Source organism: Tamandua tetradactyla, chromosome 4 (genome assembly GCF_023851605.1).
Source record: "Tamandua tetradactyla isolate mTamTet1 chromosome 4, mTamTet1.pri, whole genome shotgun sequence".
NCBI lineage: Eukaryota > Metazoa > Chordata > Mammalia > Pilosa > Myrmecophagidae > Tamandua > Tamandua tetradactyla.
The window spans coordinates 4503243-4528776 of record NC_135330.1 but is presented as its reverse complement, the minus strand read 5'-3'; the positions used below and the strand labels follow the sequence as shown (position 1 = coordinate 4528776).

Here is a 25534-nt window from a genome sequence, read left to right as displayed (position 1 = left end):
CGGAAAGACATCCCATGAGCCTCTAGGCGCAAGACGCTGCGTCCACCGCCCGGGGGCGGGGCGACGTCGGACTCCCGGAGCGCCTGATGACGCACTTCCTGCAGGGGCCGGAGCCAAAGCGTCTGGTGGCGGGTTCGAGTCCCGCCTCTTGACACGCGCGTCTCAGCTCTGAGACTGGGGCGGGGCGCGCTCGCCGGGTAACCTCTCCTCAGCGAGGGGCGGCGGCCGCACACCTTGGGCTTCACCATGGAGGTTTACCTGCAGGGTTGTCGAGCTGCTCTGCAGGTAACGGATCCCTGCCTGTGACCGTGAGGGATGGAGCGTGAGGTCCAGGAAGGACGGAGACGAGGGTCCGTGTGGAGGGAGCGCCGGGTCGTGGGGAGGGGGCGAGGGGTCTGATCGGGTTTGGGGCCCGATGGCCGAGGACGTGGCTTACGAGGGTGAGAATGCCGCCAAGTGTCCCGCTTTTGGGCGTCAGCCTTCAGGGGCTGCCCCAGAGCCGGGAGGAGAAGCGGCGGCTCTGGGTTTTCCCGGGCGCCTCTGCCGCTGTAGCCTGGAGCGGTTCCGCCGGAGGACGAGCCTTGCGTTTATTCGTGTTCCCCGCTCCGGGCCCGCTGGCTCCGGGAGAAACCCGGGGAGACGGAGGGTACCCTCAGGGCGTTTCTCTCTGGTGGGCTGCACGCATTCCAGATCCGAGGTGGTGAGGGACTTTTACTTTTAAATCTCCATATTTAGGCTAAACATGCACAATTTGCCAGGCATGTCTGTTGACCCACAACCTGCATTCCTTCCTTTGCCTCCAGGTTTCTCCCTTGACCTTAACGCACACAAATTACATAAAAGTTCTTGGCTTGGAAAGGGTAAGCACAAAGCGTGTTTGTAATCAAAACTATAAACCCGACTCCTGAATGGTTTGTTGCTTGTTTTTAGTAGCCTCTGAGCCTCGGACTCACCCAGTTATGCTGACTGGTCCGGCAGGCTAGGCTGCTATCCCCAGTTAGCTGCAAAAACTGGCTAGAGAGTCACCTCGTCCCCTTACTGGAAGTTATGCCGCCCCTAAAGAAAGCTAGACACATGATTGAAACTAGAAATTCTGGACAAGGGATTCTGATTTTTAAACATTGGTAAGAATCACCTAATTTCTGCAGCAGACCCAATTAACTGAAATAAATGAATGTTCTTACTTGAAGAATAGAGGTGAAGTTTAGTTTTTACACTAATGTCTTCTTTATGAAGTACACTTGTTGGGAAAGTTGTTTCAGTGCGTAAGACAATTTGGAACCAGTTCGTTCTCCTTACCTCTGATTCCACCACTGGGTTCCCATTGCAGGACTAATGTAGAGTCTTTGTGGCACTGTTCTAAGGGCTAAGCAGTTGTATCCACCCTCCCCCTGTAACAACCCAAATGGCTGGTCTCTTTTCCATCAGTTGGCAAAGAGCCCTTTAGATCTGAAACCTCCCCAAACAGCATTTCTTCACATGTATCTCCCCTCCAGCATAGGTCCACATCCCTCTGTTTTACAGTATATCCTCTATAGCAGGCTGTTCAGTAGGAAACTGAAAAATACTTGGGTTGCTGGCATCCTGACCCTTCTCTCCTTGTATTCATTCATCCTCCGAAGAGCAAGATCTAGGTCTTCCTTTTTCCAAACTTGTGAACTTGTGGAAGGTGAGATTGTATCTTCGAGTTCTCATCATCACGCAGTCTAGCAAGGGCAAGGAGAAATAAGAAAATTAGACTCTAGAAGTGTTAGTGGGTGAAGAAAGCTGATAATCTGTCTCCTGTTGATACTATATTTTTAGCATTTGATATAAGATGAATTTTCTTCAGCCTCTGCTGCAATAATAGGATGTTCCATTTAAAAGAAATCCTGTATAACTAAATGTCCTGTTCTTGTTGACTCACCTTTCATTTCTAGTATGAAAAAATCATTCGCTTCAGTGTGGGGCTGCATTCAAATTTAGTTGTTCACCCAGGCACCTCTGCATAATCTGTGTTTTCTGTTTCTCAAGCATGAGGCAGGAATCAGGAGTGGCCAGCTGTCTTTAGAATTTTGCAGTCCTGGCATTGGTCCCATTTTCTTAACTAGGTGGGCTTCTTTATCTCTGTCTTCTTACCTCATTTTTTCCTCCCTCATTTGTTATTTTGAAAAGTAGGCATCAGACCAAGTTCAGCTTCAGAAGGAATGTGGTTTACTCTGCCAGCCCTAGGACCCCCTCCTGCCTGCCACTTAAAGCCACAGACAAAGAAAACACCAGGACAAGAGTGAATTTGACTAATGGGTCCTTTCTTTTTTCTTTTTTTTTTTAAAGACAAAGGAAGTCTACATTTATGTGTAGCCCTCAAGTTGTATTTCTTCCATCCATAGTTCAGGCTTCCTCATGCTGCTAAGTTTAGCCCTATTTGCCCTGAACCCTTTCTCTGATGGTCAGAAAACTGAGGCTGTTTGTCTTGTGCCTTCAGCTGGTGGGGGAATGATTTGGGGTTAAGAGTTACATGTGTTTTTCCTAAATGAAGAGGAGCAGTTCCTTAGAAGATGGTGACTGTATACCTGATTTGTTCAGTGCAATCCTCATTTACTCTGGCATAATCATTAGCAGCATCCCTTTTCACTCACAGAAGCTTCCTGGTTTGACTGGCAAAGTTTATCATCACCCGAACTCAGAAGCCATGTTAAGGACTTGGGATAAAGCCCATAAAAAGATATGAACTCCTGAAGGTAGAAATTCCATATGAGAGCCAGGAGTGGTGGAAGACAGATATTAGAAGAAGAGAATTACTCTGGTCTAGGTGGTCCAAGAAGCCTTCACAAGAAAAGGGGGCTTTAGGTAGTGCTTGAATGGATGGGGGGTGAGGTGGGGTGGGCGGGTAGAGAAAAGGAGGACATGGAAGGGAGCGGCAGAATAGGCACTAATACTGCATTTGATTTTATCCTTGTACCTCCGTGGAATTTGCTACAATAGTATCTTCATTCTTATATGAGGAAAATGAGACTCAGAGAGGGCAGATTCCCACAATAAGTAAGAAGCAGAGTGAGATTCAACCCCAAAGTCTGTGATCTTTTCAAATGGTGTCTCTGCTCGCTTCAGGCTGGGAAGAACAAATAGTGCCAGAGGGCAGAGCCTGGAATGTGCATGTCATGTTTTGGGGGTGACCAGCCCAGTCAGGTCACTGCCAGTGGGGCTGGGAGGCAGTGGTGAAATGCCACTGTCTCCCTTGGTCACTCCGGTTCCAACGTTGGTTATGAGTCCCCGCGTATTCCTTTAGGCTGCTCTCTGGGCTTCCCTGAACACAAGGGGAGAACTGGTTAGTCGTTAACCTTCCTCTAGAGATTATTTCCCCTCACCTCAGCCATGAAGTTGTATTTGTTCCGTACTTTCTGCTTAGCTTTCTCTTGATGCAGGGGATCTGACTGCTTCAGCTACTGTTTAGAGTGAAGCAGCGCTAAGCTAAATGAGCTTTGATAATACTTTCTGAGGGGCTCTTCGTGTCCAGCAGTAGGGCTCTCCTCCTTGGTCTGCCTTTTCTCTGTTGCTCTTACCTTTTTTCTCCAGAGTCAGGGCAATGTGGCCTCTCAGTGTTTATTTAGTTGCCTTTTTAGAGAACACAGTGCCCCCACTTACTGCCTCAGCGAGCATGTTATCTCTGCAGCCACTTATCTCAAGTGCCTTGCTGTCACTTTGGTCCACAGCCATCTGGGCAGTTTTGGTACCTAGGAAACAGGGCGCCTTCTCTGATATGGGGAGGAGGAATTACAAGTGAGTGGTTACTGTAGGACTAAGGTCTCGGATACAGAATCCTCTTATTGTGTAGGGAAAGTTTAATGTCAGAAGAGAATCTTCCCTTCCGGGAGCTGCTCAGTAGTACCAGGCTGGCCTGCCCCACTCTCAAAAACAGGCCTAGAGAAATGGGTGCAGGGGAGAACCTGAGGGCAAACTCCCCAGGGGCCCTTTGTCCAAAATCCTGACAAATAATTTCTGCCTTGTATACTTCTCTCTAGAGGTAGGAGTAAGAGATGGAGAAGATGGTAGTTTAAAAACAAAATCCTGTCTAGTAACTAGACAGTTTTACCACCAGAAATCTCCTAAAATTGCCCCTTTCTAGTTTTGGCTATTCAGTGGCTGCCTGGGAGGTAGGGTGGGTAACTTACAGAGGCAGATAGTTCCTTATTGCCCTAGATTCTCTTTTTTTTCCCCAGAGTTATGTTACTTGAGAACTGTTTCTTGCTGTGTTTTACTTCTTTGAACCCCCCTTCCAACTTTTTCAAACTCTTCTACTAGTAAATCTTCCCTATTGAAAAAACCAGAGTATATTGATTTTCACCTTCCTATATCCCAGTAGTTTACAATCGGGGGCCATTCCTGTCTGCCAGGGGACATTTGGTAAATCTGGAGACATTTTTGATGGTCACAATTGGAGGTGGCTCTGGTGTCCAGTGGGTAGAGGCCAGGCATGCTACTAACCATCCTACGTGCAGGTCCCACAACAAAGAATTATCCAGTCCAAAATGTCAGGAGTGCTGAGGTTGAGAAGCCTTGCTATAACTGGTATGTCTCATTCTGTCTCTCCTTATCCCTCTCTCAGGAGCAGGCTAAAATAGAAATTCAAAAGTAAAGTAGCAAGAGAGAATTCCTATGTTGTAAGCTGAGCTATAGGCTTTATGGTTTCATTCCTCCCAATAGAATGCTCATATCTGAAATAAAATGATAATTCTTAAAATACCTACCTGCCTTATTGGATTGTTTTGAAGATTAAATGCTTAGTTAATGTCTGTAAAAATGTGAGAACAGTTCCTGGCACACTCAGCAAATGTTAAAAGCAAAGCAAAAACAAACCCTTCATTTGCTACTGTGGATGCTGCAGATTTTAATGTATCTTATTTTTTAATACTTTGATAGCCAAGGGGACACCAGGGAACAAGGCTAATAATAGCAGCAGAAATCCCTCCCTTTTCAGAGTTCTTACCAGCAGCTTTAAAAATAAAAGCTCAAGCAGCAGCAGCAGCAGCAGCTGTTCTTGCCTCTGCCCTTTAATGTGAACCTGCTTGGTAGTGTCTGTTTCCTGAGTTGTGAGAGGTATTGGTTATGTGTGATTATTGTTGAAGTTTCTCAGGGTAGGGAGAGTTTTCATGGACATCTGGATAGTTGACAGTTTTATTCTCATGTTTTACATTCTTTTCCCTATTTTGTAAATGGAAAAAAATTAGGTTTGATATGCCCAAGAAGCATAGCTTTGATATAACAGCAACTCCAAATGCTCTACCTTTCACTTCCTCTGTAGTACCCAAAGAAGCATAAGATAATCGGAGATTTGCTATTGTTCTTCTGTAAGTTACATTTAAGGAGACAGTGGCAGAGAGAGAAAAGAGTGCTTTTCAATTACCTGAATGTGTGACTTAGCCAAATGCTTGTGCTCTGACTGCTAATATCCTCTTCCATAAAATGAGGACCCGTAAGATTATCTGACTTACCCTGTCTTTGAAGACTGGTGAGAGGATGTGTGTGAAACCCTATATGAATTTAAGGTGGATGGGAATGGATAGAGATATTTTAGTTGGTATTCCATTCTCCTTTCTTTCCAGGAGTCCCGGCCTCTACATGTTGTGCTGGGAAATGAAGCCTGTGACTTGGACTCCATGGTGTCTGCTCTCATCCTGGCTTTTTACCTGGCAAAGGTGAGTACCTAGAAACTGAGTCTCTTAGAATGAAAAGATTTGGATTCAAGACCCAGCTCTACCATTTATCAGCATTTACCCTTGGGTAAGTTAAATCTCTTAACTTTGCTAAGTTGCATGTCACCATCTGTCAACTTAAAGTGATAATATTTTACAGTGTTGCTGTGAGGAACAAATAAGTAAATGCATTTTGTATTTGTAAACCATAAAACAGTATTCAGTTTATTGACTTCCTTATAGTTATCCATGATCCAGTGCATATTCCTCTTGTCTGGATCAGCTCTTGGAAACTAGTTATCCTTTTCCTGCCGCATCTAGAATAGGTCTTTTCTATCTGCTACCTTGTTGACCTTCATGTTATTGCTAAGAAGAAGGGAAGGCAAGAATGGTATGTTCATATTTGTTGATTAGGTGACTATGGCTTTGAAAAAGGCAGTAACCTGCCAAGATTATGTCTCCCTCGTCCCAGTGGTTTTGTTACTTTTTCCTTTCTCTTCCAAAACATTTCAATAACCTTCTCACTTTCCTATTCAGACAACAGAGGCTGATGAAATCTTTGTGCCCGTTTTAAATATAAAACGTTCTGAGCTGCCTCTACGAGGTGACAACGTCTTCTTCCTTCAGAAAGTTAACATTCCAGAGTCTGTCTTGATCTTCCGAGATGAGATTGACCTTCATGCACTGCATCAGGCTGGCCAGCTCACCCTCATCCTTGTTGACCATCATGTCTTACCGAAGTAAGTGGAAGGATGTTAAGTTGATACTTATCATGTGCCTTGCTAGGGCTCTGAAGAACAAAATATAAAGGAAAGAAGGAAGAATTTTTGCTGTGATATAAGGGTCTCGCAGACTGATTGTAATTGATAGGTCATATGAGATGCAGAAAATCAACAGAAAATGTTGTTAGTTTTCTAGTTGTGCAAGTAATAAAAAAAATTGAAACATGGAGAGTTTTCAAATTAAAGGGCAACTAAATCATTTCAATGTGCCTTTGGTATCATTTTAAGATTTTGCAGCAGGTTTGCTATAATAGAATCCTTTGGATAATGGTTACAACTCTAATTTTTAAAAGGCTAGTAAAATAATTTTCTCTATAAACTCTTGGTGACTTTAGAATAACATACTATGGTAGTCTAAATATCTCATTAGTGTCTGTTTAACAAATGTGCACACATCATAATTCCATCCTTAGTTTAAGATAGGGAAAAACTGGCAAAAAAGCGACACTATTATAACACCAAGTGTGTCTGCCTACCGTTAATATTAAAAGGCATATTTTTTTTCTTGAGCACATTGTGGTTGTAGCAGGACATTGGCAGAGGGTAGCTGAAGGATTAACGCAACCTGTCGAGCTATGAGAATGAAGGGGAAGCAGAGTCCTGATCCTCAAGGAAGTTTCAGGAAGAGAAAGCTAGGCAAGCAGATCAATGTAATGAATGTTAAAGATGAGTATTAACTGTCTCTCTAGGGCGCAGTAAGTACACAAAGGATGGAATGGTTAATTTTACCAGAGGGGAGGAGAAAGCATCAGGAGAGGTTTCCTAGCAGAGTTTACCCTTGATCGAAGTCTTGAAAGAGGGCTAAATGTTCATTTGGCCAACGGGGAAGGGAAAATAGTTAGAAAAGGTATTCCAGGTAGAGGGAGTTATTAATATAAGCGAAGGCAGGTAGGCGTGAAATAGCATAGTGAGTTAGGAGAACTGGATTTGTTTTGCACAACTGGAGCAACAAGTGTGAGGGAAAAGTAGGACATGGGAGAAGATTAGAGTGGTAGGCAGGGGGCAAATCCTGGAGGACTTGCTAAGGAAAATGAACTTTATTCTAGGGCAGTGGGAACTGTTATTAATTTTTATTTATTCAGTGTCCTAAAAGATTCAAATTTGCATTTTCAAATGATCACTCAGCTTAGAATGGCCCAGGACTGATAGGTGTTTGGTTAAGACACTATTGGAAAGGTGATGGTAGAGTTATACAGGGAAGGTCAAGTTTAACAAATGAGTATGAGTGCTGAATCATTATACTGATACTTCTTTTAGCCTCCAGTACCTTAGAGCAGCTAGAAATAAAAACCTAACATTGTGGAACAGTAACCCATACCGAACTCTGAAATCTGTTTTACAACCAGTTGTTCTGATATACTTTGAAATTTATTGCTTTTATGTATATGTGTTATTTAAAGAGAAGGAGGAGTATAAGAGAGAAGATAGGATTTAACAAGTGAGTAGGACTGCTAAATCATTATATTGATATTTGTGTTAGTCTCCAGTGTCTTGGGGCAGCTAGAAGAAAAAAGGGAAAATCGTGGAATTGTAACCCATACCAAACTTTAAAATCTGTTCTATAACTACTTGTTAAAATGTACTTGAAAATTTATTGCTTTTTTTGTATATATGTTATATTTCACAATAAAAAAAAAGCTAAAAAAAATACAAAATCCATACACAGAACTCCAGTATACCCCACTCCCTCTAGACCTAGATCAGCAAAGTTTAACATTGTATATAATGTTTTAATAATGTTGCAAAACAATAATCCCAAATCTTTTGCATTTCATACATTTAGTATCAAGTAAAAGTAAGTTTTTCAGAAATTTCTTCTTTGATTGTTTGTGAATCTCACAAGGAAATGCGTGTGCCCAATACTTATTAATTATTAATGTTGTTTTAACTTGTGGGAGGAAATTTATTTTGTACACAAAATTATATCTTGAAATTCTTCCTCATTAATATTAATTGATAGATATCTGTGACCATTTATGCTTAACCTTTAATAAATCCAATTGTGTTTTAAAAAATAGGATTGAGTAAACCTTCTCAACTGAAAGGGGGAAGTGAGAAATGAGGCAAAATAAAGTGTCAGTGACTGAGAGATTTCAAATGGAGTCGAGGGGTTAGCCTTACACATTGTATAGATAACCCCTTTTTAGTTTAAGGTGTATTAGAGAGGCTAGAGGAAAGTGTCTGAAAATGTAGAGCTGTATTCCAGTAGCCATGTTTCTTTAAGGTGATTGTATAATGATATAGCTTTCACAAAGTGACTGTGATTGTGAAAACCTTGTTCTGATGCTCCTTTTATCTATGTTATGGACAGATGGGTAAAAAAAGAAAAAGAAAAAGAGACTATTGGAACAGTCCAGATGAGAGATAATGACGGCTGGTGTAAGGCAATAGCAGAGGGCTGGTAAGGAGGATTGGATAGGAATTAATAATGTGAAATAAGCCACAGGACCTAGTGACCTGCATGGCATTTTGAAAATGAGTGGATTGAGGGAACAGGAGAGATTTAGAATGTTGCATGTAAAGGGAATGCAATTCGGGATAAGATATTTGCAGTAGATAACTTTACCAAATTCACTTATACACTATTTAAAGATGACTTCAGTTGTAACATTAAAGAAACAAGTTGAGAGGGTGAAGCCGAGGTAGAAGAACTTTGTCTTGGGCAGAGTTCTAAGCCTTTGCCCAAGATATCCTGTATATATCATGTGTAAGGTGAAGATTGGTTAGATGCTCCTGGACTTCCCCTACCGTTCTTTCTCTCTCTTTTTCCTGTTCTCCCCACTCACACAGAAGTGATGCTGCCCTAGAAGAGGCAGTTGCAGAGGTGCTAGACCATCGTCCCATCGAGCAGAAACACTGTCCTCCCTGCCATGTTTCAGTAGAGCTGGTGGGGTCCTGTGCTACCTTGGTGGCGGAGAGAATTCTGCAGAATGCACCAGAGATCTTGAACAGGCAAATTGTAACCCTCCTGCATGGTAAGGGTGGCTAGTTAGTGGTTTCACAACCCCACTAGGTATACTAGTACCTCGATTCCCATGCTAGAGAAGGGTCATTAGAAAGTCTAGACTCTTCTGGCCTAACTGTACCATCTCAGATGTTAGGCACAAACCAAAGGATGGGATTCCTTCCCAGGACAATTAGGCATTTGCTGAAAGGCCTTTGGGGAAAAAGAGAGTTGGGCTAGACTGTCTTACAGCTCATAAGAGTCTCTGATGGTATTTGGCCTGCTGAAAACGGCCATCTCTCTCTGACTGGATTGCACAAATCTTCAAGGTTTGGGATGTTCAGGTTTCCTTTCGTTCTTTCTCCCATTTCCCTGCCTGCATTTTAGTTTGGATTTGGGAGGTTTTATGCAGGACACAATCAGTCACAGTATTTTGTTTTGTTTTGTTTTCAATGAGTTTGCCACGCGATCTCCTCTGTATTGGGTCCTTTTGGTTTGTGGGTTCTGTGTGTTGTGGTTGTGAGTAGAGGGCCACAGGATTCAAGTCCTGCCATCTCCTTCTCAACAGGTACTATCATCCTAGATTGTGTCAACATGAACATGCAACTTGGAAAGGCAACCCTAAAGGACAATAAATATGTGGAGAAACTGGAGGCCCTTTTCCCAGATCTACCCAATAGAAACGATATCTTTGATTCCCTGCAGAAGGCAAAGTTTGATGTATCAGGTATAACGTGTAACACTGACTGTCCTCCCTGCCACCTGAGGAAACAGGTGGACTGACTTGTTCATTATATTCTTAAACACCATCAGAACAATTTCAGAACATACATAGTGATTTAAACTTTAAAAATATGTATTTTTTAATTAATTAATTTATTTTTAAAATATAACGATATACAAACATGAACATTCTTACTGTATGATCATTCCATTCTTGATATATAATCAATAACTCACAATATCATCACAGAGTTGTATATTCATCATCATGATCGTTTCTTAGAACATTTGTATCAATTCAGAAAAAGAAATAAAAAGAAAAAAGAAAAAAAGTTCATACATACCATACCCCTTACCCTCCCTTTCATTGATCACTCACATTTCAATCTACTAAATTTAAAATATATATATTTTTAAGAAAACGAACAATACACTTAGAACCATCAAAATGGATATTTTAGTGATTTAAGCTTTTTAACTAAGTAAGTATGAGCCAGAGAGAAACTAAGGTAGCATGTGAGTCTGCTCATGAACTAATCAATCATTTGTTGGATTGTTCTATCTTGGTACTTAGATAAGATGAAGAGAAATATATTAAGATTCTCAGAGGTTTCAAGTCTACTTAGAGAATATAGAACTTATAAAGTATGCTGAGGGAATATTGAATTAAAGATCTAGGTAATAGGGTAGGAAGTCAGAAGAAGCATATTTAGGGTGAACATCAAAAGTTTAAAAGAAGCAAACAAAAAATCTACATAATCTGTACCCAGATGTCACCTGTTAACTTATAGAAACGAGAGAAAGAAAACTACCACATATATAGAGATAGAAAATTAAACAGTACAGAAAGAGACAAAATCAAAAGTAAAAACATCTCTTCTTCTTCACCCCTTCTCTCCAAAGTCCCTTGTTCCAAAGGTAATTTTTTTTCTTAAATTAATTTTTATTACTAAAACCAGTCAACATACAATATGAACATTCTTTTTTTATTGTATGGTTGTATATTCATCATCGTAATCATTTCTTAGAACATTTGCATCAATTCAGAAAAAGAAATAAAAAGAAAACAGAAAAAAATGCATACATACCATACCCCTAACCCCTCCCTTTCATTGATCACTAGCATTTCAGTCTACTAAATTTATTTTAACATTTGTTCCCCCTGTTATTTATTTATTTTTAATCCATATGTTTTACTCATCTATCCATAACATAGATAAAAGAAGCATCAGACACAAGGTTTTCACGATCACTATGCAAAAACTGTATCATTATACAATCATCTCCAAGAAGCATGGCTACTAGAACACAGCTCTACATTTTCAGGCAGCTCCCTCCAGCCTCTCTGTTACACCTTAACTAAAAGGGTGATGTCTGTTTAATGCTTAAGAATAACCTCCAGGATAACGTCTCGACTCTGTTTGGAATCTCTCAGCCATTGACACTTTATTTTGTCTTATTTCACTCTTCCCCATTTTGGTCGAGAAGGTTTTCTCAATCCCTTGGTGCTGAGTCCCAGCTCGTTCTAGGATTTCTGTCCCACATTGCCAGGAAGGTCCACACCCCTGGGAGTCATGGCCCACGTAGAGAGGGGGGAGGGCAGTGAGTTTGCTTGTCATGTTGGCTGAGAGAAAGAGGCCACATCTGAGCAACAAAAGAGGTTCTCTTGGGGGTGACTCTTAGGCCTAATTTTAAGTAGGCTTAACCTATCCTTTGCAGGGTTAAGTTTCATATGAACAAACCCCAAGATTGGGGGCTTAGCCTATTGCTTTGGTTTTTCCCATTGCTTGTGAGAATATCAAGAATTCTCCATTGGGGAAGTTGAATTTCCCCCCCAAAGGTAATTATTGAGACCCAATAATTTAAATAAATTTTTTATTTTATAATCACGATTTCAGTTATCTCCCATCTTCACTGCCCCAAAAAGATGCTGTTTTTCCTTTTCTGTGGCCCATTTTGGTATCTTCAGCTTCTTGGTCTTGGGACCCTGGGCTCTCCTGTTTGACCCCTACTCTCACATCCATCTTCTAGGACTGACTACCGAGCAGATGCTGAGAAAGGACCAGAAAACCATCTACAGACAAGGCACCAAGGTGGCCATTAGTGCAATATATATGGATTTAGAGGTAAGTGCAAGATATGGGCACAGGCAGAAAGAGAAAACCTCTAGTTATATATATGTAACCTTGTCTCCCACCCCAAATTATACCCAATTACACCCAATCTATTAAACAGGCCTGCTGGTTCACATACAAAATATACCTTATGTTGTCTCCTTTTCTTCATCTCTGCTGCACCCACCACAGCCCATCATCTCTCAATAGCCTCCACACTGGTTTCCCTTCCTCCAATTTTGTATCTTGCAAACCATTCTCCCTGCAGCAGCTAGAGTGATCTTTTTAAGAAGTAAATCAAATCATATCAGTTCCTCCCTTCACTGCCTTCTCATTACACTCCTGTTAAAATCTAAATGCTTTACTCTGGTTTACAGGGCTGTATTTGATCTGGTCCTAGTCTTTCTCACTTCAGCTCATTCCACTCTACTCACAACACTGGCCATGGTAGTCTTTCCATTTCTTGAAACTACTAAACTTATCCCCAGCTCAGTGCCTTAGCAGTTGCTTTTGCCTTTGCAAAGCTGGTTCCTCCTTATCATTCAGCTCTCAGCTCAGATGTCTCCAATTTTGGTAGGTTTTTCCTGACCACTCTAACTGAAGTATTGTCCCCTGTGCTCAACAATCTCTAGCAGTTATCTTGTTTTGTTTTCTTCATAGCACTGAACACTCTGAAATTATCTTGTTTCATGGTTTCCTTGTTTATTGTCTATGTCCCTCTACTATTTTATTGACTCCACTAGAGCAGGATCCCTGTTTCTTTTGTGTCTGCTGTATCTCCAACACCTTTGGCAGTGCTGGGCACATAGTAGAACTTGTAAATTTTGTTGAATGGGTGAATGAATATTACATTGATAATGATGATTTCTCTCTCTATATATATTTTTTTAGAGAAGTGTAGGTTTACAGAAAAATATTATTATAATTGCACTGTTAACTGTGGTCCATCGTTTACAAAAATTAGACTTCACTCTTTGTGTTGTGCAGTTCTCTGTTGTTGTCTTTTAAAAACTTTTATACTAGCAAAATATATAACTGAAAATTTCCCTTTTTAACCACAAATATATAATTCACTGTTTTTAATTACGTTCATAATGTTATGCTACCATCACCACCACAGTACCAAAACTTTTCCATCACCCTATTCTGTACTAGTTAGGCATTAACTCCCCATTCTCTACCCCCACTATAGTCACTCCTAAACTATATTCTAGTTTCTTATTCTATGAATTTGCTTATTCTAATGATTTAGTGTTATTGAGATCATACAATATTTATCCTTTTGTGTCTGGCTTATGTCACTCATCATCATGTTTTCAGGGTTCATCCGTGTTGTGGCATGTATCAGAACTTCATTCTTTTTCATGGATGAATAATCTTCCAAAGTATACCTACGTGTATGTATGTGTGTGTGTATATATATATATATATATATATACACCACATTTTCTTTGTCCATTCATCTGTCAATGTACGCTTGGGTTGCTTCCATCTTTTGGCAGTTGTGAATAACACCACTGTGAACATCGGTGTGCAAGTACTTGTTAAAGTCCCTGCTTTCAGTTCTTTTGGGTATATATCCAGAAGTGGGATTGCTGGGTCATATGTTAATTCTATACAAAATTTTCTGAGGAACTACCAAACTGTTTTCTGTAGTGATTGAACCATTTTACATTTCCACCAATAATGAACTAATGTTTCTATTTCTCCATATCCTCTCCAACACTTATTTTCCATTTTTTTAATAGTAGCTATACTAGTGGGTATGAAATGGTATCTCATTGTGGTATTGAATTGTATTTCTCAAACAGCTAATGATGTTGAGCATCTTTTCGTGTACTTTTTGGGCATTTCCTTTTTCTAGTAGCCTCAAATCTTGTTTCTACATTTATGTGTCGTTCACTTTCCTTGGACATTAATTTTAATTATCCAGATTATATTTTTCCTATTCTTGTTTGTGTTAAAAATTAGACCTAATAAAAAGCATTTTACTCTTAAAACAAAAACAAAACAAAAAGGAAATGCTTTGTTTCAGTTTACTGTGTTTCCATTTCCATTGAGTCTATAATTTATGAATATGCAACCTTGTTTACTTTTTATTTTGTTTATTTATTTATTTTTTGATCATTCAGTTATACATATATAATCAGTAATTCACAATATCATCACATAGTTGCATATTCATTGTTTCTTAGAACATTTTCATCAATTCGGAAAAAGAAATAAAACGAAAACAGAAAAAAAAAGATTATACATGCCATACCCCTTACCCCTTGCTTTCGTTGACCACTAGCATTTCAAACTAAATTTATTTTAACATTTGTTCCCCCATTATTTATTTATTTATTTATTTACTTATTAATTTTAAAAAATTAACAAATGAACTAAAACATTAATATGTAATCATTCTGGTCTACATATAATCAGTAATTCACAATATTTATCACTTAGTTGCATATTCATCATTTCTTAGAACGTTTGCATCAATTCAGAAAAAGAAGTAAAAAGACAACAGAAAAAGAAATAAAATGAAAACAGAAAAAAAAAAGATTATACATACCATACCCCTTACCCCTCGCTTTCATTGATCACTAGCATTTCAAACTAAATTTATTTTAACATTTGTTCCCCCTATTATTTGTTTTTATTCCATGTGTTCTACTCGTCTGTTGACAAGCTAGATAAAAGGAGCATCAGACACAAGGTTTACACAATCACACAGTCACACTGTGAAAGCTATATCATTATTCAATCATCCTCAAGAAACATGGCTACTGGAGCACAACTCTACATTTTCAGGCATTTCCCTCCAGCCTCTCCATTACATCTTGAATAACAAGGTGATATCTACTTAATGCGTAAGAATAACCTCCAGGATAACCTCTTGACTCTGGAATCTCTCAGCCATTGCCACTTTGTCTCATTTCACTCTTCCCCCTTTTGGTCGAGAAGGTTTTCTCAATCCCTTGATGCTGAGTCTCAGCTCATTTTAGGTGTTCTCTCAATCCCTTGATGCTGAGTCTCAGCTCATTCCAGGATTTTTGTTCCATGTTGCCAGGAAGGTCCACACCGCTGGGAGTCATGTCCCACATAGACAAGGGGAGGGTGGTGAGTTTGCTTGTTACATTGGCCGGAGAGAGAGGCCACATCTGAGCAACCAGAGAGGTTCTCTTGGGGGTGACTCTTAGGCCTAATTTTAAGTAGGCTTGATCTATCCTTTGTGGGGTTAAGTTTTATATGAACAAACCTCAAGACTGGGGGCCCAGCCTATAGCTTTGGTTGTCCACACTGCTTGTGAGAATATCAAGAATTCAACTTGGGGAAGTTGAATTTCTCCCCACTCTCACGGTTTCCCGCAGGGGACTTTGCAAATACTTTTGAATACTTTTCACTGATTGAATCACTCTAGGATTCCTCGGGGCATCACTCTGGACAAACCAACAAAATCTCATGTCCTACCCAAGATTTCAAGTACTTATGGTGTTCAGTCAAGCTAGCTACATAATATCTACATATTAGGAAATGCACTAGTCAAAATATAAATTTTGTACCAAATAAACATTTTTTGCTTTAGTCTCACACATAAGTTGTAATTTTAAAATAGTAATTACCATCTATTTCCAGCACCCTGCAGTAATGACATTCCTATGTTCTTCCTCATGCAAAAATATTTTTAAAATTTGTACATTTAGTCACTATTATTATAGACTGTAGGCATTCCTAGATTATACCATCTCAATCTTTATTACCTATCTTTCTTTCTGATTTCATTTATGCCCCCAGCCCTCCTTCCTCTATCATGCTCACATGCAGCTACATTCAGTGATTTAATGTAATTATATTACAGTTAGGTAGTATTGTGCTGTCCATTTCTGAGTTTTTATATTCAATCCTGTTGCACAATCTGTATCCCTTCAGTTCCAATTACCCAATATCTTACCCTATTTCTATCTCCTGATGGTCTCTGTTACCAATGAAATATTCCAAGTTTATTCACTAATGTCAGTTCATATCAGTGAGACCATACAGTATTTGTCCTTTTGTTTTTGGCTAATCTCACTCAGCATGTCCTCAAGGTCCATCCATGTTGTTACATACTTCATCACTTTATTCTGTCTTACAGCTGCATAATATTCCATCGTATGTATATACCGTAGTTTGTTTAGCCACTCATCTGTTGATGGACATTTTGGCTGTTTCCGTCTCTTTGCAATTGTAAATAATGCTGCTATAAACATTGGTGTGTGGTTTTCTTTTTTTTTTTTGGTGGGGGTGGGTGGTCGTTGGCGATGCATAGTCTGGAAATTGAACCTAGGTCACCCACATGGAAGGCAAGCATTCTACCACTGAACCACCTGCTGGCTTACTTTTGCTTAACCTAGATAATATAACACAATTTCTTTTGTTTTCCTCTATAATTTACTTTTTTTTTTTCTGTATGGCCCGGGTCACATTTCATTCTTTTTTCATGCGAGTATCCCATTATTACAACACCATTAATTGATTTTGGGAGGGGGATGATGGCGGGGGGAGTGCATGGATCAGGAATCGAACCCAGGTCTCCCGTGTGGCAGGCGAGAATTCTACCAGTGAACTGCCCTTGCACCCCTACTTTTGTGTGTGTGTATATATAGGGGGCGGGGGATTATTTCCTAAATATAACTTACTTTTACCATTTATGATTTTCTGCCTTTGAAGCATCCCAATTGGGTTATGAAATTGGAATGTAACTGCTGATTTTAGTTCAATGTGTCTGTAAAATGCATTCTGCTATCCACGCAATATTTCTCATTTCTTGTTCTTTTAGCTTTATGTATGCATAAAACATGCCATAGTAGAATTGTCTGTCATTTGTACCTCATGCTTATAAAACACATTCTCCAGCGTCTTTACCTATGGTCTTGAAAAAGGCTTGTGTACTCCATAATGATCCGCCACTCTTCATCTGTTCAAAGTCTTCTGCGTGAGCCAAAAGGCACAACCCCTCAGGGTAGGGCTTGCCACAGACTGGGTAGAGGGACTCCCAGTCATCTTTGCTCAGTTCAGTGCCAGAGGAGTTACGAGTGATGATAAAAGCATGTCTGTCAGCTTCAAACTCCAGAATGGGGCATATAATTTTTGTATTTCTCCTTTATTCTTTTGTGTATGGATATCCAGTTTTCCCAGACCCCTTTATTGAAGCTGAGTGGACTTGGCACCCTTGTCAAAAATCAGTTTGGCGAGGGTGGGCAATGGTGGCTCAGTGGCAGAGTTCTCGCCTGCCATGCTGGAGACCCAGGTTCAATTGCTGGTGCCTGCCCACACAAAAAGAAAACAAAAAAACAAAACAAAACAAATCAATTGGCCAGGGCAGCGCAATGGTGGCTCAGTGGCAGAATTCTCACCTGTCATGCTGGAGACCTGGGTTCAATTCCTGGTGCCTGCCCATGCCAAAAAAAAAATCAACTGGCCATAGCTGTGAGGGTCTATTTCTAAACCCTTAATTTTATTCCATTGGTCTGTATGTCTGTTCTTGTGCCAGTACCATGGTGTTTTGACCACTGTAGCATTGTAAAAATTGTTAAAATCGGAAAATATGAGTCCTTCGACTTCGTTCTCTTTCAAGAAGATTTTGGTTGTTTGGAGCCCCTTACTCTTCTATATAAATTTAATGATTGACTTTTCTATTTCATTGAGTGCCAGGAGCTAACAAAAACATACAGACCAATGCAGAAAATACCTTTCATCATATTGGCCAAATTGGCTCAGCTTTAGCCAGTGCTCTCCTTCAGGGTTTAGACCTCTTGTCAAGATCAGTCCCAGGCAAATGCGAAGGACAGGGTCCTCTCCCTCTTTTCTCAGTGCATTTCTTGTCCTGGGTTTGTGTTTGTTTTTGTCCTTAAGCATTCCCCCACTTATGGGCCTTCAAAGGTTCCCTCTACTCTCTATGAAAGAGACTTTCTCCACCTCCTGGGTGCTCTGTATTGTGATTTAAAGCAGGTAATCAGGTAATCTTTTTTTTTCTTTGAAAATCCAGTGTGTATGTGTGTGTGTGTGTATATGTATATATATATATATATATATATATATATATATATATAAACTTTTTTATTGAATAATATAACATATATACAAAGCAAAGAAATAAAAAAGCAGTAGTTTTCAAAGCACTCTTCAACAAGTAGTTACAGGACAAATCCCAGAGTTTGTCATGGACTGCCATCATCTCAGATTTTTCCTTCTAGCTGCTCCAGAATTTAGGAGGCTAGAAGGCATAAGTATTTTTTATCACCACAATCAACTTTTTTTCCTTTTTGTGGAAAATAGCATATATACAAAAGAGCAATAAATTTCAAAGCACAGGAAAAACAAAACTATAGGCTGAGCCTCCAATCTTGGGGTTTGTTCATATGAAACTTAACCCTACAAAGGATAGGTCAAGCCTACTTAAAATTAGGCCTCAGAATCACCCCCAAGAGATCCTCTTTTGTTGCTCAGGTGTGGGCCCTCTCTCCAGCCAATACAACAAACAAACTCACCACCCACCCCCTGTCTATGTGGGACATGAATCCCAGGGGTGTGGGCCTTCCTGGCAACATGGGACAGAAATCCTGGAATGAGCTGAGACTCAGCATCAAGGGATTGAGAAAACACCTAGAATGAGCTGAGACTCAGCATCAAGGGATTGAGAAAACCTTCTCAACCAAAAGGGGGAAGAGTGAAATGAGACAAAATAAGTGTCAATGGCTGAGAGATTCCAAACAGAGTCAAGAGGTTATCCTGGAGGTTATTCTTACGCATTAAGTAGATATCACCTTGTTATTCAAGATGTAATGGAGAGGCTGGAGGGAACTGCCTGAAAATGTAGAGCTGTGTTCCAGTAGCCATGTTTCTCAAAGATGATTGTATAATGATATAGCTTTCACAGTGTGACAGTGTGATTGTGAAAACCTTGTGTCTGATGCTCCTTTTATCTACCTTGTCAACAGACGAGTAAAACATATGGAATAAAAATAAATAATAGGGGAAACAAATGTTAAAATAAATCTAGACAGAATGCTGGTGATCAGTGAGGGGAAGGGGTGGGGGGTATGTTATATATGAATTTTTTTCTGTTTTCTTTTTCTGAATAGAGGCAAATGTTCCAAGAAATGATCATGATGATGAATATGCAGCTATATGATGATATTGTGAATTACTGATTATATATGTAGAACGGAATGATCAAAAATTACGAATGTTTGCGTTTGGTATTTAAAAAAAAAAATTTCAAAGCACAGCACCACAATTAGTTGTAGAACATATTTCAGACTATGTCATGGGTTACAGTATCACAATTTTAGGGTTTTACTTCTAGCTGCTGTAAGATACTGGAGACTAAAAGAGATATCAATTTAATGATTCAGTGATCATATTCATTTGTTAAATCATGTCTTCTCTGTATAACTCCACTATCACCTTTGATCTTTCTGTCCCTCTCTTTAAAGGTGTTTGGGCCATGGCCATTCTACCTTTTTTATGTTGGAAGGGGGTGTCAATAATATGGGGTAGGGCGATGGAACTAGCTGATGGTCTCGAGAGGCTGGGCCCTCTAGGTTTCAGGACTTATTTGGTCCACCCATCTGGAGGTTGTAGGTTTCTGGGAAGTTACACTAGTACACATGGAAGGGTACACTAGTACCCTTATAGAACCTTATGTAATTTTCTAGGATATTACATAATATCTTACATAATAGCCTTTAGGATTGGCTGGAATGGTCCTGGTTGGGGGTTGGCAGGTTATGATAGGTAGCAAGGTCTAACTGAAGCTTGCGTAAGAGCAACCTCCAGAGTAGCCTCTTGACTCTATTTGAACTCTCTCTGCCACTGAAACCTTATTAGTTACACTTCTTTTCTTCCTTTTGGTTGTGATGGCATTGTTGATCCCACGGTGCCAGGACTAAATCTATTCTGGGAGTTGTCTCCCATGCCTCAAGGGAGATTTTTACCCCTAGATGTCATATCCCATGTAGGGGGGAGGGCAATGATTTCACTTGCAAAGTGAAAATTTAGAGAGAATGAGGCCACATCTGAGCAACAAGAGGTCCTCCAAAAGTAACACTTAGGTATACTTATAGGTAGGCTAAGCTTCTCCACTGCCTATGTAAGCTTCACAAGAGTAAGCCTCAAGATCAAGGGCATGGTCTGTTGATTGGGTGTCCCTAAAGTTTGACATAGTATCTGGGGGTTCCCTGATGTAAAGTTTAATAGTTCCATATTTTTTCTCCCACCCCTCAAGGGACTTTGCCAATACTTTTTGATTATCTGCTTAATGTACTCTAGGATGTAGCTAGGCATTCCATTAAGCTATACAGGATTAAACAATCTCCTTCTTATTTTGGGCTCCCTGTGTTTCAGTTGTTCAAATGAGCTATACACATAGGTTAGATTATGCACTATAGATAATTTTGGTTCCAGACCAAATAAACCTTTCTTCCTTTGGTCTCAAAGAGTATGTGTGATTCTAAAATATAAACAATGTCTTCCTTACCCCTGTGTTCTGAATTACTTTAACCCCAAAAGCAGGTAATCTTTTAAGGCCACTTCAACTTGATGTTTCTTACACTACTTTAGCTGTCAGCAAGCTGCTTCTACCTGCAGGATAGGTTTTGAGAGTGCGAACCAGAGATGAGTTTCCTAGTTCATTGGAGGAAATAAATACTGTACTAGATTTTGGAGAAGAGTAAAGCATATAAATTGGCAAAAAAGGAAGAGTCAAAAATACAGTTGTCATATGTCTGTTCTTATTTGTATGTACCATTGTTCTGTTTTAGAATAAATACCTACAAGGCAAAGATTTGCTGTTTGATTGCAAAAGCAGTAAAGTCTTGTACTTTACATACATTACCATTTTTTAATTCTTAAAGCAATCATATTTTATAAGTATTTTATCCTTAGTTTATAGATGAAGAAACTGCAGTTTAGGGGATAACATGACTCCTTGATCATATAGCCAGGTAGTCAAAGAACTGATCTTCACACCAATTCTGTCTGAATCCAAAGCCTTTCCTCATTCTACCACATAGTCTCCTAGCCCATATGTCCCTCTTTTATGGAGCACAAGTCCCGGGTTAACATGCAAAGAAACCATAAGAACTTTTTGTTGATGATAACAAGGATGATCCAGCTGTAGTCTTTATCCCTCTTTTCCATTTCTTCTCTTTCAGACCTTTCTGCAGAGGGCTGGCCTCATTGCTGATCTCCATGCTTTCTGCCAGGCACACAGCTATGATGTCCTGATTGCCATGACTATCTTTTTCAACATGCACGATGAGCCGGTGCGGCAGTTGGCTATTTTCTGTCCCCATGTGGAGCTCCGAATGGTGGTGAGTCTGTCTCTTCTCCAGTTGAGGGTCCTGCAGAGCTCTGCCTGTAAGGGTTGCTCTGTGCTCTAAGTTCTTCTTCTTAGTTGTTGTATTTACACAGAGGTCCCTTGTCCTATTTTGCGAAGGTCCCCTCCCCTTTTTTCCATCTTCTGTATATGTGAATAGGCTTACTCAGACTGTTACTGAGAAAGGGAGAGTCAAAGAGAATTAGAGACACATTTAGACTAAATGTGTTTTAGAAGGATGCTTACTTAGAAGGAACTTGAAATCTAGTTAGATGCAAATGTTATAAATCTGGGGTTGAAATTCAATTCTTGGTTTAATCATAAATCAATTAATTCCTTTCTTTTTATCCTATTGCCTTAAAAATTGGAAACACACGGGAAACCTTTTCTGTTCCTTACTATGCAGGGATTAATTACTCTATATAGTGAGAACTTTGTGATCTGGGAGCAGGTTTGATTTCTTTCCTGATCTTCAGTTTGGCCACCTTTCCCCACTTCCTCCCCCTTCTTTTAACTACTGAAAAACCCAGAAGAATTTAAAAGTGGACTTAAGGCAGTCTAGGAAACTCTTTGGTTTGCTTGGGTTATATGAGATTGGTGAATCTTGGTGAAGGCAACTGGATAATCCTTTTTACTCTTAAACTGTATGTCTGCAGGCCACGGTGGCTCAGCAGGTAGAGTTCTCACCAGCCATACCAGAGACCCGGGTTCAGTTCCCGGAGCCTGCCCATGTCAAAAAAAGAAAAAAAAAAAATGTATGTCTGTCCTTTTCCTTTTCCACTGCTCTTTTCCTTTGTCTTCCCCCCCCAGGAAGCAAATATAATACATTCAGTGGAAGGTAGTTTAACACCATGGAAAGAAGTATTATTTTTAAAATGCAGGTGGACTTGATTTTCTGTCCTAGGTTTTGCTACTTACTGGCTCTTTGGACCAAGGCAAATCAGTTAACCTCTCTAAGTCTATTTCCTCATATGTAAATGGCATCATGGCACCTACTTCAATGGTCTAATACTGTAATTAAACATAATATATGTAAAGTACATTGCTGGACACACAGTAAGCACCCAGTAAATGGTGGCTATTCCTAATCATAAAAGAAAGGGAGCTTTGGCTACAAGAAGTACCTCTTCCTACCTTCCTGAATCTAGGGCCTTCTGTGTTGCTGTTTGGAAGCTAGGTAGAATATCAGATGACTCCACCATTGCCCAGGCTGTTTCTGTCTTTGGAAATAGGAGTCCCCTTTTCATGGGCTGCTCTTCCATTCCCTCTCTTCATCCTGTGTTAGGGGTAGTATTATATAGTGATGTAGAATTCAGGCTTTAGTGCAAACCTAGTTTCGACTTTCAGCTTTGCTTCATATTCCCATGATATTAGGCAAGGTACCTAACCTCCTTAAGCCTCAGTTTTCAATTTCCCCACCTATAAATGAGGGTAATAGAAATGCCAATATTATAAACTTTTTGTGAGGAATAAATGAGATAATATCTGTAAATGGCCAGACATGGCACTGTGCCAGGTAAAGTCTCAATATTTTATATCTCCCACCCTGACTTTTGTTTATTCATTCCTTCTTTCTGCCTTAGTTCTTCCCCTGACCTCAGGAGAGAGATAATCTCTTCCCAGTTAAGCATAGGGCTCAAGTTTTTAAGTAAGGAATATACTTGGACGCAACACTAGATTAGCTGCTGGGGGACCTGAGTTCTGGTTCAGATTCTGCTGTTACCTACGTGATTTGCTTAAGGTACTTGGTCTCTCTGAGCTTTGGTTTACTCATCAATAAAATGAAATATATGATTGCAAATATTTGTAAAACACAATGGATGTTAGCTGAACTTCCTTGTGTTGCAAGCAATAAAAGTAAACTTTGGATGACTTAATTTAAAAAGTCTTTTCTCCTCTATAAGGAGAAACCTCTAATTTAGAAGCCTCAGTTCTTTGCTACTCCAACTGATACATCATACCTCCATTCTTGTCTCCTCCTCAGATATGCCGAGTCCTGGAACACTCCTACTCTCCCTCCCTAAACCTGACCCCAGCCCCAAGCACCCACCCTAACCTCCAAGCCTATCATCAAGGCAACACCCAGGTCTCTCGGAAGAAACTTCTACCTCTGCTCCAGGAAGCCCTATCAGCATATTTTGACTCCATGAAGATCCCTTCAGGACAGCCTGAGACAGTGGGTGTGTCTAGGGAGCAGCTGGACAAGGAAATGGACAGGGCAAGTAACTCCCTGATCCCTGGAATAAGTCAAGATGAGGAGGACCCTCTGCTGCCCCCCACACCCATGAACAGTTTGGTGGACGAGTGCCCTCTGGATCAGGGACTGCCTAAGCTCTTAGCTGAGGCCATCTTTGAGAAGTGCAGCCAGATCTCACTGTCACAGTCTACCACTGCCTCCCTGTCAAAGAAGTGACTCTTGGGAGGGGAAGGGATAGTGGGAGAGGCTGCTTGACCAATCCCAAATGCATGTTTTGAGATGTTTGGAAATTTCAGCAGTTCTGTCCTCATTGCTCCAGGATCTGGTGTATTGTTCTCATAAACCTGGAAGTAGAAAGAAGTGAAGGAAAGCAGTTGCTTTCAGTGAAGAATGGTTTTCTAGCTTTTCTCCCCAATTGACCAATCATAAAAATGCTATTATTTAATTTTATTCTTTAGATCTACACTGACTTTCCTCTATTTAATTTGCCAGGGTGCAATGCAATACATCTTCAGTCCCAAGAAAGTAGGACAAAAAGAATATGTACTCCAAAAGTGCCCTTGGCAAGGATCTTGAACAGAGCTAATATCTGTCATAGAACCATGGATTCTTTGATTGTCTCCATGTATTCTTTATTCACTTTATTCAAGTATTTATTGAATATCTACTTAAAATTAGATGCATTGTAGAGTGTGCTTTGGAAACTTGCTCCACAGTTCAGCCTTTAGCAGATTTCCATTTCCGTGACTCTTCTTTCTACCCTCTGTTGGTAATACAGCTTGATTCAGAGATGGCTGACTTTCCATTCTGAGTTTATTGTGACTATTGCAGGTCTTGTTTGGGAGCAGATTGGAGGCTTTCTTCTGTCCTGATCGGGTGGCCTGACTGTGAGGTTCTTTGACACCCTCTGTCCCAGAGCCACAGAGGCCCTGAAGAGACCTTGAAGACTCCCTGTTCTTGAGAGTTCAGGAGGCACCCAGGAAGGCCTTTGGGCCTCAAAGGCACTCCTCCAAAAGACAGCAGAACCAGAGTGAGAGCCCTGGTTCCATCCCCTGCCTTGGCAGAATTATCACTTTCTTATCCATCTCTTCCTCTTCCTGCTCATATTAAAAGGAAGCATGAACTAACTAACTGGATTCTAATACTGACTGCCACGAACTGTGTGTAGTTTGGTAAGACACTTCACTTCTCTGGGTCTCAGTTACCCTGTCTGTAAAACTAATGGTTTGAATTAGATGTTCTCTGATATTCTGTGATCTGCCTCTTACCTGCCATCCTTTGTCTCCTCTGCTTCTCTGAATTTTTGTTCTCTTTTCCCTGGGAATGCTCAGGGTCACTCGATTGTCTGTTTATGTGGGATCGTACCGAAGGACTCAATCTAGTGTAGCATGTACAAGGGGATGATTCATACCATAGTTGTCCAGCAAAGAGCTCCCTCCCGCTGACTCTTGGTTCTGCATGTGGAGAGTCTCCCTTTTTTCTTGGGACCGACCCCCACCCCCAACCCACTGCTCTGTTCCATGTAGGCTGCCAACAACTTCACTGAACAGTGAGATATGTGATGGTTTTGATATGACGTCTTCCAGTACGAGGGAGGCAGTCTGCCACTTAGAGGGGACAATGTCTGTAGCTATTTGGAAGGTAAAAATAGTAGTGTGATCGCTGAACCAAAGGAATTTATGTTTTGTAACTTGGGTACTTAATTTTACATTTTGTTAAAGTATTAAATATTCTTTTCCTGTTTGGAGTCTTA

The 25534-nt window shown here is 40.3% G+C and overlaps 1 protein-coding gene across 5 annotated transcripts; it reads left to right on the top strand.

The window, feature by feature from the left end:
- The first annotated feature begins 93 nt into the window (after nucleotides 1-93).
- Nucleotides 94-25524, top strand: PRUNE1 (prune exopolyphosphatase 1). 5 transcript variants are annotated; one of them, XM_077156089.1, is made up of 9 exons: nucleotides 94-285; nucleotides 5583-5675; nucleotides 6210-6412; nucleotides 9245-9429; nucleotides 9967-10125; nucleotides 12153-12247; nucleotides 21421-21579; nucleotides 23569-23802; nucleotides 24613-25524. In XM_077156089.1, the coding sequence occupies exons 1-9, from the start codon at nucleotides 247-249 to the stop codon at nucleotides 24664-24666; spliced, it is 1221 nt and encodes a 406-aa protein (XP_077012204.1). In that variant the 5' UTR covers nucleotides 94-246; the 3' UTR covers nucleotides 24667-25524. The 5 variants fall into 5 exon arrangements, with proteins under 5 accessions (XP_077012204.1, XP_077012202.1, XP_077012203.1 ...); XM_077156087.1 differs by having other exon boundaries at nucleotides 23569-25524; XM_077156088.1 differs by lacking the exon at nucleotides 94-285 and adding an exon at nucleotides 4991-5076 and having other exon boundaries at nucleotides 23569-25524.
- Nucleotides 25525-25534: the final 10 nt, after the last annotated feature.